This window comes from Schistocerca piceifrons, chromosome 6 (genome assembly GCF_021461385.2).
Source record: "Schistocerca piceifrons isolate TAMUIC-IGC-003096 chromosome 6, iqSchPice1.1, whole genome shotgun sequence".
NCBI lineage: Eukaryota > Metazoa > Arthropoda > Insecta > Orthoptera > Acrididae > Schistocerca > Schistocerca piceifrons.
Window position 1 is genome coordinate 578,932,697 of NC_060143.1, and position 14,249 is coordinate 578,946,945.

At 48.3% G+C, this 14,249-nt stretch overlaps 1 protein-coding gene across 1 annotated transcript; it reads left to right on the forward strand.

Annotated features, from left to right (window-relative positions):
• Positions 1–10,075: 10,075 nt before the first annotated feature.
• LOC124803466 (50 kDa spicule matrix protein-like) lies at positions 10,076–10,669 on the forward strand. Its single transcript, XM_047264656.1, has one exon. The coding sequence runs from the start codon at positions 10,076–10,078 to the stop codon at positions 10,667–10,669; it is 594 nt and encodes a 197-aa protein (XP_047120612.1).
• Positions 10,670–14,249: the final 3,580 nt, after the last annotated feature.

Genomic DNA, 14,249 nt, shown 5'->3' on the forward strand with positions numbered 1-14,249 from the left:
AAGGAAGGAGGGTCACATTAGCTCGGGGTTCCGTGCTCGCTACGCATGTATCCACAAAAGAGTTGTGGACCCCCTGGGGGGTAAAGTAATAATGCCCACTATCGTTACAGCGTGAATTTTAAGCAGATTGATTTCCATCCTCATAGCGGCGCTACTACCGTTAAACGTAAATACACGTTTTTCAGATGTGCAAACAGACCTACCAACTTCCCCACAATTCGTCCTTTGTGTTGCTATTTTTTCGGTCAGTATCTTCCTAATTGTCTCATGTAGCTGATAAACTTGGTTGCTCAGGAGCGGAAATTTTATAAAATTGTTTGAATATCAGATAATGACCAGACTACACACACTATAGACATCTAATAGTGGTAAATATGTGAAAGAAATCCCTTAAAATAGTTATTTTGGGAACAGGAACACCGCGAGAAATATATGCTCTAGCATAAATCATATGGGAGCCAAGTCTGCAGGTTGCGCTGTTTTACTTGACCACCACCGGCACCTGAGCGAAGCCATCAATACATTCCAAGTGTCAGTCATGGTCAGAACTGATGTTTTCTAGTTGTGAGTGCGTTATGCCTGACGCAAGTTAATCCGAACAACGCGGGCTACCAGTAGTGCTCGTGTGGTAGGTGTTTCCGTAACCAAGATCGCTGTAGTGTTTGGTGTTACATGAGGCGCCATCTGAAAGATTCATACTGCAGACAGGACAAGAGGAGAAACATCCGCTAAGTCACAACGTGGACGAAAGTGTGTTCAATCAACTGGACAGACACTGAAGAAGTTTATGACAAAATAAGAGCGCTGCGACTGCAAAAGCCACTGTAGAACTGATCGTCGCACTCTCGAACCGTTTCATCACCAAAACATGAAGCGAGTTCCGCAAGCAGGCAATTCCAGAGCGAACTGAATTCCAAAATCATTTATCACTTCATGCAAATGCCTGTAACTTGAAAATGTTGTACCTAAGTCAGAAAACGAACTACAGAGCAATGGAAGAAAATCATTTGATCGAAGGAGTCTTGTTGCACACTTTTAAACTTCTGTCCACATTTACATCCCAAAATTGAAACATGGCGACGTTTCGGTGATTTTGTGACTCATAATAAAGTTAGCTGATTGGTTGCTTGGATGGACGAATGGATCCAAACCATAAAGTCTACCAATTCCAGCGAAGCTGCTGATGTTTTGTTTGTGGGGGCGCTCAACTACATGGTCATCAGCGCCCATACAAAGACCCGATTTTTACACAGTCCAATGTAGCCACTGTCATGAATGATGAAATTATAAGTACAACAGCCCCTGGGCAGAGAAAATCCCCAACCCGGCCGGCAATCGAACCCAGGAGCCCATGATCAAGAGGCAGCAACGCTCGCCTCTAGACCACGAACTGCGGACTACAGCGAAGCTGAGGTAAGGATCAAAAGAAGAAAGGGAGATAGGAAGAAAGGCAAGCAATATGCCCCATCTAGGGAGCAGCCGGATGCCTCAAAGAGCACAATGAGGCTACATACATCCCCAACTTCCGCCACTTACCAGAGGTACTCTACTCCCACAAATTTCCTTGGAAAGACCATCAGCAGAGACAGGGCAAGATAAACACAGAGACAAAACACCAAATCTAATAGACCTCATGAGAGGGGGGGAAAGACAAAGTATGGGTAGGGTAAAGACTGGGATGGACCACCAAGCCCAGGCAGCTGCAGCCATATCTGGGAAAAGACGGCAACAGTGTTCTGCGAACCCCTCAATGGGCTGATAAGGTTAAGTGGCTCTCCCTTAAATGGTGGTAAAAGCTAACTTTACGAATGAAATGTAAAACTGCCAGCCACTGGAGCATCGTCTCCTAACACCAGTTGGAGGGAGCCAGGAAGATTAAGAGTTTGCCACAGGGCAGTGAGGTTGAGACAGTCCAACAAAATGTGGATCATCAAATAGGCGCCACAACGACACTGGGATGTGTCCTCACTTTGGGAGAGATGACAATGATTCAGTGAAGTATGGTAAATGCAGAACAGCAAAAGATAGCCGAGTCCTTAAAATTGATCTGCATAGAGAACCTCCACAGATTCTTAGTCTCCTTTACCACCAGTAGCTAGTCTAATGAATCGGTGAGCGATTATGCATTCCAGACACCTAAAATCTGACGGTGTAATACCAATTAGAGATCTCTTAATACTGATCAAGAGTTTACTGGTAGCCAGTTTGGCCAAGATATTGGGGAGTTCATTCCCCAGCATCCCAGTGCAGCACATGGTCCAGACCGAAGCCACTGATCGCCGACGCTGTTCAAGGGCAACCAGGGATCCTAGATAATGTCTAAAGGATGGCGACAGTAGCATTAGTCTAGAGCTTGCAAACTGCTCAAGCAGTCAGTGCAGATGGGAAAGAACCTGCCAGTGCAGGAATGGATATGATCAAGAGCGTGAGAGATGGCTACCAACTCTGCACGGGAAACACTACAGCCATCCAGCAAGGAGAGCAGTTCAGTATGTCCCACATGACCAGCAACGATCAAGCCATCAGTGTAGACTTCTGAACCCTGAGACACGCCAAAGATGGAGAAGAATTGTCAGTGCTGGGTCTCAGGACGAACTGTCATACCTTGTGATAGGTCAAAACAAAGCTGTCACTGAGGGAAGCACGACAGGTGTGCACTGGTGGGTCCAGAGAGAGGTGGAAGACTAAGAGCATATACAGGATGTGGCTTGCGATCGTAATCCCTGACCAGGATCACCATTGCAGGAGATGGATTAACGTTTTGGAAAGAGGAGATGGTGGTAGATTGTTAACAACCAATGTCATAAGCGCCCATATCATAACCTCAGATCATCAAGCAGTAACAACTCTGAAGGGACCGTACGTTAAGCCCAGTCGACGGAAGGAACACGAGCTAAGAACAAGGAATTCCTCCTGGAGGAAGGTTCAGAAAATACACTGCAGAGACAACAGAGGTAACGAATTAAAGATTAAATGTCTGTCACCATATTGCTATGAGGGATAAAAAGTAAAACGCTGTCGACAGCGCGCTGAAACAACCGATGCTCAGATGGAAAACATAAGTGGTATATATATATATATATATATATATAAGCATTCAGTCAGGTAATGGCGTACCATCTTAGCCAGTACACAACCTAGCTAAAAAGATCTCTTCGCCGAAAGTCGACCAAACCACTGGGAGAGCTGGAGAGCTTTAATTCTCCAGAGCTCGTTTCCATCAAGAGAGGACTACTGGTGATGCCAAAGTGACGCCACTTGCCGACAGACGGCAACAGAGATCCGAAGGAATGGAAGAGCTTGGCGGCCGAGGTAGAAGGACTGCAGCAGTGGCAGCAACGTCAGCAGCTGCATTTCATATCAGACAGACATGACCAGGAACCCACAATATCATTACAGTGGATCCCTCAACAGCAAGCAAACTGAAGCTTTCCTGGACCTGTTGCACTATGGGATGAACTGTATACATCACACAGGCTCAGAGCATGACAGTCTCTACTGCTGGATGTCCTGGATGGCCTGATAGAGGGCAGAGAGCTCTGTCGCAAATATTGAAGTGTTCGGGAAGATGATATTGGAAACGGTCGGTCCCAATGACGAAGGCACACCCAACAGCATGATCTTTCTTAGATCTGTCAGTGTACACAAAGGTCAACATTAATTTATGAGAAGGTCGAGGAACTTACAATAGATCGAATCCAGAGTAGTTTACTTAGGAACCAAACGAAGTTCAAGTTGAACACAGGCTGCCACACGATAAAGTGATGAGTTCACATCCACTGGGAAAGTAGCATGTAATGTGAAGTTAAGCCTCTCAAGAAATAGCTAAAAGCGAACTCAACAGGAGAGGGATGTTCCCTCAAAGGAGTCAATGATGGATTTGAGGTGAAGGGCGCTCAACATCATGGTAACAGCGCCCTGACGGGTAGTTGCCGTGCTAATCTCACGAGTGGGGATGAAGGCTGTCCCAGCGCGCGGAGCTGTTTATAATGCATTAAAGTCTACCTGCCTTCCCTACAAATTTAAAAATGAGGCCTGACGGTTGACAAAATGTCACCACTCTTAACACTGGAATCAGTATCTGTGAGGATGGTCAGATCTCTATCGAGACTGAGGGCTGCCCTAATAATATATACGACACGTTGTCAAAATATGCTGAACTGAAAGTGGTACTCCACAAACTTCACAGATTGTGCATCCTCCCACCAGCAGTTGAAGCCATGTGTTGAAGAGCTATGTCTGATGCGCAGTCTGGCAGGCAGAACCTCATTACAACAGTGAGGCTGACCCGATGTCCGCCACGCCTTTGTGGTAGATTTGAGCGACTGCAACTTGTTTTCTGTCACCTGCAACCATTCAGTCTCGCACTGACATGATGCGTCAGTCAGAAAAAGAGATTATCTCGTGCAACTGTATGGGACACCGATGTACAGCATCATCCCGACATCCCTCCTTGGCGGCTTTGCTGGCCATATTTCCCTGTATCCATGTGTGGCCAGGTACCCAGTAAAAGAATCTCTTTGCCATAGCGTTGGAGCTGCTGTAAGGAGTCACGGATGAGCTTAATCAGTGGGTCTACTGGATAAATTTCGTTAAGTGCTTGCAGCGCACTAAGTCTGAACAGACAAACCTTTTACAGTGAACCATATAGTGCCATCAGAATGCCATATAACTCAGCATCATGATTTGTAAATTGTCCTGGAAGACGCACTTTAAGAACCGTATCAGGGAAAACAGCGCAACAACCAAGGACATTCTCTTGCTGGCTTTATCTGTGTAAACAACGATAAAACTGTGGTACACTTAAAACGCATGAAAAAGTTGTCAAAACTATCTGTAGAGGTCAACCAGTAGGTCCTGGGTGTTTTCTACCAAAAGATGTTTTGGATAGGACATTGTTATGTCTTTTAAGCATCTCATGGAATCTCTACAGACCAGAAACTTCGTCGTGGCCTTTGATTTGACATACTGCAAAGCCTGAGATATGGCAACCAATTCTGCATGTATACCCTGCAGACAGTCGGCAGCGATTGCTGCTGATGCCCTCGCATGTGCTAAAAAGTAACAGACCCTGTCGACTTTCGATCCGTCCATGTAGATGCAAATCTAATTAGAATAATTGTTTAGGATCGAAAGAAACAGGTATCTGAGAAGGTTAGGATCAGCATCCCTCATGGAGGCACGCAAGAGGTCCGTGTGTGACATAGGACAGGGTACATACAATAGGAGGAATGTAGAGGGAGCTCTAGAATCAAACTAATGGAGGCCGTTGGCGGACCTTCAGTAGAATATGGAGTCGGAACCCAGCTGGTCTACCAGTTTTGGTCGATGCACAAGCAGTCTGAACTGTTGGTCGTGGGACAGAGTTGAGTGCCATAAGGCGTCATCTGACAGATTGTGATTACTTGACTTGCTAGAAGCTGCTCCCACCTAACCTGTAGTGGTGGGACACTGGCTTTCGCCAGTAGGGTGTTAATAAGAGTCACACAGAACACCCTCATTGCAACTGCACGCCAATGTGGTGAACAGGCTCAAGCAAGCTTAGTATGCATACGCAACAAATCCACAGACCAAGTGGGATAAAATCAGCACTTTGTAAAATCCCAGAACTGCGCAGTCCGCGCCTCATGAGGAGTGACTAAGAAAACAGAGCATTGAGGTCCTTCATGCAAGTTGCCTTTATCTGGTGGACGGCTGCCCAGTTAGCTCCTTTCAGATGAAATACCCAACAACTGAAAAGCTTCAACGACTTCAATTAACTGGTCACGAAGATAAGTTTATGGGAACAGGTACACAGTCTGGAGTCGACAAAAATGCGTAACTCGTGATTTTACAGGAGAAAATTGATAGCTGTGATTCAGGGTCCTTGTCATGAACTCTGAAGACAGCCCCCTGAAGTTGGCACTCAGCTGTGTGCAGTGTTTCAAAGGCATAGTGCTGGCCAAATTCATCCATTCGTAGTCCCGGAGAGAGACTGTGGGGCCCACTACATTTACAGTACCATTGATGGCGATAATATACAGTGTTATGCTCAGAACCGATCCCTGATGGAGTTCAGTTTCTTGTAGATATTGGTAGCTGACGGTTTAACCTTTCTGGACCCGAAAAAGTCAGCGAGATAGTAAATGGATAAAAATCTGAACTGCCACAGAAACTCTACTCAAGCAGTATGGTTAGGATGTGATGTCACCAAGTGAAATCCTGTGGCTTTTGTAGGTCAAAGAACACAGCAATCAGGTACTAGCTGTGTGTGAAAGAATTATGGACTGTGGATGCCAAATGAACCAGGTGATCTGTGGGGAGCAGAAAGCCCGAAAGCCATTTTGGAATCTTTATATATGCCCTCCAGCTTCAAGGCACCAACAAAGACGGCGGTTAACCGTTTGAATAGCTTACACTCTTCAGAGAGACTGACCTGAAGTTACAATGTGGGTCCCTTCCCGGTTTCAGGGCAGGAACAATATCTTCCGGCCAATGAGAGGGATATACTCTCTCCCGCCAAATGCGATTAAGAAGCCCGAGGTTATGTTTCATGCTGTAGACACGAAGATGTTTCAGCATTTGGTTGTAGATTTTGTCAGGTCCAGGAGCCTTATCGCGACACTAGCAAAGCGCTGCGATGCTCCCATTCACTAAAAGGGACGTCATATGATAGCGAGCTATATGCATGGAAAGATAGCGACCGGCGCTCAGCAAGATGTTTCCGAGCCAGGAAATGAGGATGGTAATTAATGCAACCGGACACCAGCGCGTGTGCTACGAAACATTCGGCAAGTAACATAGGATCAGTGCAGATGCTACCATTGACAAGAAGCAAGGAATCTCAATAGATCGTGGGTGACCGCAAATGCGATCGCATAGCTGAGTCCTATTGCTGTCAACACTTCTGCTTCCATTTCTTTATTAGAAGCCCCGTTTTCACCCTGTCTCTTTAATGCTCTTAATTATCCATGGAGGGATAGCGCTTGTGCGTTTTAAGTGCCCTGCGGCTTTCCCTGATGGCACTGGTGGTCGTCCAGATGGGTCTGGAGTAGGGATGGTATCATTGTGCTGCAGCATGAATAACAGTATCAACAGTATCCTGTACCAGTCTGTTGGTATCCATCACATGACTGGCTGAATAAGTGGCTGTAGAGGAGGAACCCTGTCAATCAGCTTTCTGAAGCGACCAAGGTGGAGTATGTTCCTGATGTCTGAGTGGAGAGGTAGAGAACTATAGGAAAATGGTCGCTGCCACGAAGATCGCACCACTGGATCAGAGTAAGATACTCCGACCGCAAATTGCGAGGTCAATAGCGGAAAATGTTCCGTGGGCCACAGATTTATTGCAGCTCCAGTGTTTAGTAGGCAGACATCCAAGTCTTCTCAGCCTCTGAGACAGCGTCGCCGCCCACGGAGTATCATTGTCATTAAAGTCCCCCAGTAAGAATAAGAGGGCAAGATGCCGTGCCACTAGCAGCTCGTGATAATGGAGAGGTCTCTCTGGAGGTAGATGAACATTAAATATTGTCATGGGAACAGACACTAATGGCCATGGGCTGTAGTGCAGCGTTAAGGGACACCTGCTGACTGAATATCAAAGTGTATGAGGGTACAGACCCCACACTAGACATTAAAGCGATTGGCACATTAGGGGTGGTAGTTTTTCAGAGCAGGGAAAAGTATTTTGCTGCAAAGTGTTTCCTGAAGCACTATTCCAATTGCGGAGTAAGTAGCAAATAGCCGAGTCCAGGCAAATGGCTGTAGTACCTGTTACAATTTCCTTGAAGGAGCGTCGCTGTCAGATCTGAGAAAGCGACGAATGGAAAATATGAGTGTGATTATTTCACTGTGAGGTCGTAGTCCACCTTATTGCGTGATCCGACGTCCATGTGCATAGGTCCAAATGCTGCAGGGCTGGGGAGCGGAACACCCGAAGCTTCAGAAAAATGTTTATTCTCTGCTTAGCCTTCTTAGGCTTCTGACCGATTTCTGTGAAGATTTCCCGTTTTTTTCCGAGAGCAAAGGGATCTGTACTTCTGTCCACAGCCTATGGCTAGTGGTAATTGTCTTGAGAGGGTGCACCTTAATAGGTGTCATTGCCAATGCCGGAGGATGAAGCATCTATGGCTTCACCAATGGTTTGGGAACCACTGGTGCTATAGTTTTAGGGGATGAGGGAGTCTCCTGTTACCATCGCATCTCCCCCCCCCCCCCCCACACACACACACAACTGTAGGACAGGCCCTGGAGTATCAGCAGTGCACAGAGGTGTCATACAAGGCTGGCATTGTGTGGTGTGTGGCCTGCGACACGACAGACACAAAATTGGAGACCGTATTAGTTGAATAGAGTCGTTCAAACTTTTCCATTGCATCCTGATAAGACAGCGGTCAGAGTTATTTTCTAGAATTTTCTTCTCCCTCGTTAACACTGAGCATTGCAGTGAATGATGAGGGTGCGGTTCCTGACAGGTATCACATTGAGGAGATTGGTCACAAAGGCTGAACTCTGACACCCACCCACATGTCTTAGCTTTATTAAAACGGAGGGCATTTGTCTAAATGTTTGACATTTAACATCTCATCGGAGGAGGAAAGTAAGGCATGACATCAGACCTATAAACCACGACAACCTTATGTGGTAAAATGCTGCTGTCAAAGGCTAGGATAGAAGGTCCCATGTCTGCTATTATCCTTGGGTCCCTTCTCGATGTGGTGAACAAAATGGACTCCACACTGCCCCAGCTTTAGGTCTCTATGAAAGGTAAGAGCCTGAATTCTGTTGATGTAGAGAAATGGTGACTGGTGTATCTGCTAACTTTACACAGGCCTGAAGTGCTCATGATCGGTTGGCGTACAATGTTTTGATCAGCAAAGACCCATCTCTCATCTATTGTCGCTACATCCCCAATCTATCAATATTTTCAACGACAAACATAGGCTTATTTGTAGCCAAAGACCCACCATCAGTGCTGGAACAAACCAAGAAATCCAAACTGTCCACTCATTTCTTCTTGCCTGGCTCTTGTCTTGAGGCATGGTTAATGTTACAAGCTTCTGCATTAAAAATCACTGCTCCTGAATAATGAGACCACCATGCTGGCACTGCCACCATTACGTTTGATCCGTTTCATTGCCGATCATTCAGCCTGATGCCACTCTGGAGGCTCTTCCTGCTGGCATCACAGCCAAGGCAAAGGCCAGCTGGTAGAGTAGCCATTGCCCCGAGTCCCAGTCCCACAAGTAGACAGTCACCTACTCCTTGGCTGACTGTTACAGCTCAGGCATCAGCAGTGCTATTGCTGCGTTGTCAGGGGGCTATCACCAAGAGGGTACATGGCATCCCCTCCAAAATGGACTGGTTGCAGCTGTGGGTTTTGGGTGCAGAGGTAGATCAACTTGACTGGTAGGTGTGAAAGATAACAATGGACAGTGGAGAGTTAATGCACCACACTAAGGCGTCTTTCCCCAAACGGCCCACATTTCAGTGAAAATTTGGGTAGTGAAGGTGAAACCCAAAATGGGGACCAAAATTGAGCCAAAAAACTTGGTGGAAAAGCATTAAAAAGAGTAAGAGAAAACTCTCACAAGCCCAAAGAACAGTGAAGGCAAGTGAAAAACTTGACCCAATGAAGAGACAGTTGCATAGGCAAGAAGGGAGCACAGGTCTATTCTAGCCCCCAATACCAGAGGGGCATCCAAGCCGAGTGAAAGCTGTTTTTAATGACATCTGTTTCCCTACCTCGTATTATATGCTAATGAATTGTGTTGTGTGTTTCGATGTTTTTCTCCGCTCCCTGCTACTCGATGTTTTTGTACCATGTGATAGGAAAGCTTTATTTCTGAAATATCAGGCTCCAAAACAGCACATTTCACTGGAGCTCTAAAATGAAGCAGGTAATCGACCTTACGGTTGTGTCTGTCAAGTAATATTTCAGATGGGTATTTACAGTTTTTATTCCACCTCAGTCCCTCTACAGCTAATTTAAACAGCAGGACATGCCAACCACACAACTGCATTGAATTCCCATGATGGAAAAGGTACTGATAATTTATAGCGCCTTCTCACCCATGCCTGTGCGTAACACGCTGTGATGTCACTACATACGGGCAGCCAGGCCTCTCAGCCAGGCCTCTCAGCCAGGCCTCTCAGCCAGGCCTCTCAGCCAGGCCTCTCAGCCAGGCCTCTCAGCCAGGCCTCTCAGCCAGGCCTCTCAGCCAGGCCTCTCAGCCAGGCCTCTCAGCCAGGCCTCTCAGCCAGGCCTCTCAGCCAGGCCTCTCAGCCAGGCCTCTCAGCCAGGCCTCTCAGCCAGGCCTCTCAGCCAGGCCTCTCAGCCAGGCCTCTCAGCCAGGCCTCTCAGCCAGGCCTCTCAGCCAGGCCTCTCAGCCAGGCCTCTCAGCCAGGCCTCTCAGCCAGGCCTCTCAGCCAGGCCTCTCAGCCAGGCCTCTCAGCCAGGCCTCTCAGCCAGGCCTCTCAGCCAGGCCTCTCAGCCAGGCCTCTCAGCCAGGCCTCTCAGCCAGGCCTCTCAGCCAGGCCTCTCAGCCAGGCCTCTCAGCCAGGCCTCTCAGCCAGGCCTCTCAGCCAGGCCTCTCAGCCAGGCCTCTCAGCCAGGCCTCTCAGCCAGGCCTCTCAGCCAGGCCTCTCAGCCAGGCCTCTCAGCCAGGCCTCCTGCGCAGGAGCAGCGTAGACTACACGGCATCGTGCGCAGGTGCCGTAACAGCCTTGATTGGGAGGTCAAAGAAGCTGCCTCTCTGAAGATAGAGCTGTGAAGCGGAATGGTTCCGCCGACGTGCACTGCCCGCTTATATAGGCGACGAGTGACCTGGATTACGTAACGCACTGATAACGGACTTAGACTCTGCAGGCACCGGCGGGCGGGAGTTATCCTGTACGCGCGCTATACTAGCACTAGCAGCGCACGTCTGCTGGTGCGCCGACCTGGCGCCAAGCGGGTTGCACTATTCCCCGTCGACGTGTGTATCGTCAACGTCGCCACCGCATGCCAGTCTACAAACGTATTATAAACCTCGAAAATAAACTTGGAGGCAATGGAACAGCTCAAGCAGTAATCTTGAATGGACCTATATTCTTCCGAGGTTGCAGGGTTAATCTCCCTGTGGATGTCGCTACTGGAAATTCTGGTAGTGGGCGTACGCTGGAAACGCTGGTTTGCGTCGACAGCCCGTCACCGTATGGCTGGCAGTGCTGATAGATGGGCTGAGTGGTCTTTTGCAAACAGAACGATTTTCTTAACTTTAACCGCCACGTACCGCAGTAAACTCCAGGTCCGGCATATCGCGGCCGGCGGAGGACGTCACCCCCTCTTCTGGCGGTATCAACGATGACGGCGTCGTCGTCGTCGTCGTCGTGTCGTCGCTGTAAGTTGCACTGGCAGCTGGGCCCGCCTCAGTGACCATCTGCGCCTCCTCCTGCAAGCACAAGCGCATGTAAGCGCAATTTTTCCTCATGGCGTATGGGGGGGGGTCACTACAGAGCAACCAGCGGACAGCTGCCGATACCAGGCTGCAGAGGTGAACCCAATGAGTCAGGGCTGCAGCGCGTTCACCTCGTTATTCAACCGGTAGATTGAGCGAGCTGTGAATGAAACCAAGGAGGAATTCAAACAGTTCACGGACGGGAAGTAACAAGTTTCGTGATCACACGCAACTGTCAGATTAAAGATCACTTTAGCCCTACGGGCCATGTCGTTAATAGAAGTCAGTTTAATATAAACAAAGAAGTCCATGAAATTGTTCTGTATGAGGTCAAGCTCAGCAAGTAAGTAGCTGACAATGGTTTAAGCAGGGAATGATTTAAGATGCATTAGCAAGAAAATTTCTGAAAAATTTGTCCAAATATAATTCAATTTTAATTTTTAATAATATTTGAGGAACATTTCTAGAAGCCTATCTGTGGACAACAAGCGGTAACACGAGACTAGAACCTTTAGAAATCTATCAGAAGAATACTGATAAGGTGCGAGATCGGGAGCTGATATGGCAATGAAATTCAATGGTTTCTTCCTCTCAGTTCGACTAGGTTAATGGTGTTTAAAGGTCCAAACTACAACCTGGGAAGAGCCTTCTCGGATGGACGTAAGAAGACGTCCTAAAGAACTATTTTAACGGAATGAGAATCAAGAGAGAAGTAACAGGAGTGACAGGGGAGGGTAAGATGGTGTAGGTGGCGAGGAGTGATGTGACCCCACCCAGAAGCAGTCGGAGGACTCTAGGATATTATGCGATGTGAGAGACATCCTTTGCATCATATCACCGTTTCCTCGCCTTCCATTACAACAAAACAAAGCGGATACTTTGATAAAATGTAAAGGATGAACCCTCACCAAAGAAGACAAAGCAAATATTCCGGAACTCTAATCAAGAACAGCTGACAACATGAGTAACTCAGAAGTAGATATCCTCGGGATAGTTAATTAACTCAAAATCACTTAACAGAAGCCAGTCTTCTGGTCCAGACAGTATACCAGTTATGTTCATTTCAGAATATGCTGATACGATAACTCCTTACATAATCATATAAACCGCTCGTTCGACAAAAGATGCGTACCGAAAGAATGGTCAGCTGCACAGACCACAAAAATATTCCAGAAAGGAGTAATCCTCTAAATTGCAGGCCCATATCATTAACGTCGATACGCAGCGGGATTTTGAATTACCTCTACGAGGAAGGTCTATTTACACACAGTCAACATGGATTTAGGTAGTTTGTTAAACACAACTAGGTCTTTACTCACAAGAAGGTTGAGCGTATTGACAAAGGATTTCAAATTGATTTCATATTTCTAGATTTCCAAAAGGCTTTCGACACTGCACCACTAAAGCGTCTTGTAATGAAATTGCGTGCTTATGGAATATCGTCTCTTATGTGACTGGATTCGTGATTTCCTGTCCGAGTTCACAGTGCGTTGTAACTGACGGAAAGTCATCGAGCTAAACAGAAGTGATCTCGCCCCTCCGTTGTTCCTTATCTACACTCCTGGAAATGGAAAAAAGAACACATTGACACCGGTGTGTCAGACCCACCATACTTGCTCCGGACACTGCGAGAGGGCTGTACAAGCAATGATCACACGCACGGCACAGCGGACACACCAGGAACCGCGGTGTTGGCCGTCGAATGGCGCTAGCTGCGCAGCATTTGTGCACCGCCGCCGTCAGTGTCAGCCAGTTTGCCGTGGCATACGGAGCTCCATCGCAGTCTTTAACACTGGTAGCATGCCGCGACAGCGTGGACGTGAACCGTATGTGCAGTTGACGGACTTTGAGCGAGGGCGTATAGTGGGCATGCGGGAGGCCGGGTGGACGTACCGCCGAATTGCTCAACACGTGGGGCGTGAGGTCTCCACAGTACATCGATGTTGTCGCCAGTGGTCGGCGGAAGGTGCACGTGCCCGTCGACCTGGGACCGGACCGCAGCGACGCACGGATGCACGCCAAGACCGTAGGATCCTACGCAGTGCCGTAGGGGACCGCACCGCCACTTCCCAGAAAATTAGGGACACTGTTGCTCCTGGGGTATCGGCGAGGACCATTCGCAACCGTCTCCATGAAGCTGGGCTACGGTCCCGCACACCGTTAGGCCGTCTTCCGCTCATGCCCCAACATCGTGCAGCCCGCCTCCAGTGGTGTCGCGACAGGCGTGAACGGAGGGACGAATGGAGACGTGTCGTCTTCAGCGATGAGAGTCGCTTCTGCCTTGGTGCCAATGATGGTCGTATGCGTGTTTGGCGCCGTGCAGGTGAGCGCCACAATCAGGACTGCATACGACCGAGGCACACGGGGCCAACACCCGGCATCATGGTGTGGGGAGCGATCTCCTACACTGGCCGTACACCACTGGTGATCGTCGAGGGGACACTGAATAGTGCACGGTACATCCAAACCGTCATCGAACCCATCGTTCTACCATTCCTAGACCGGCAAGGGAACTTGCTGTTCCAACAGGACAATGCACGTCCGCATGTATCCCGTGCCACCCAACGTGCTCTAGAAGGTGTAAGTCAACTACCCTGGCCAGCAAGTTCTCCGGATCTGTCCCCATTGAGCATGTTTGGGACTGGATGAAGCGTCGTCTCACGCGGTCTGCACGTCCAGCACGAACGCTGGTCCAACTGAGGCGCCAGGTGGAAATGGCATGGCTAGCCGTTCCACAGGACTACATCCAGCATCTCTACGATCGTCTCCATGGGAGAATAGCAGCCTGCATTGCTGCGAAAGGTGGATATACACTGTACTAGTGCCGACATT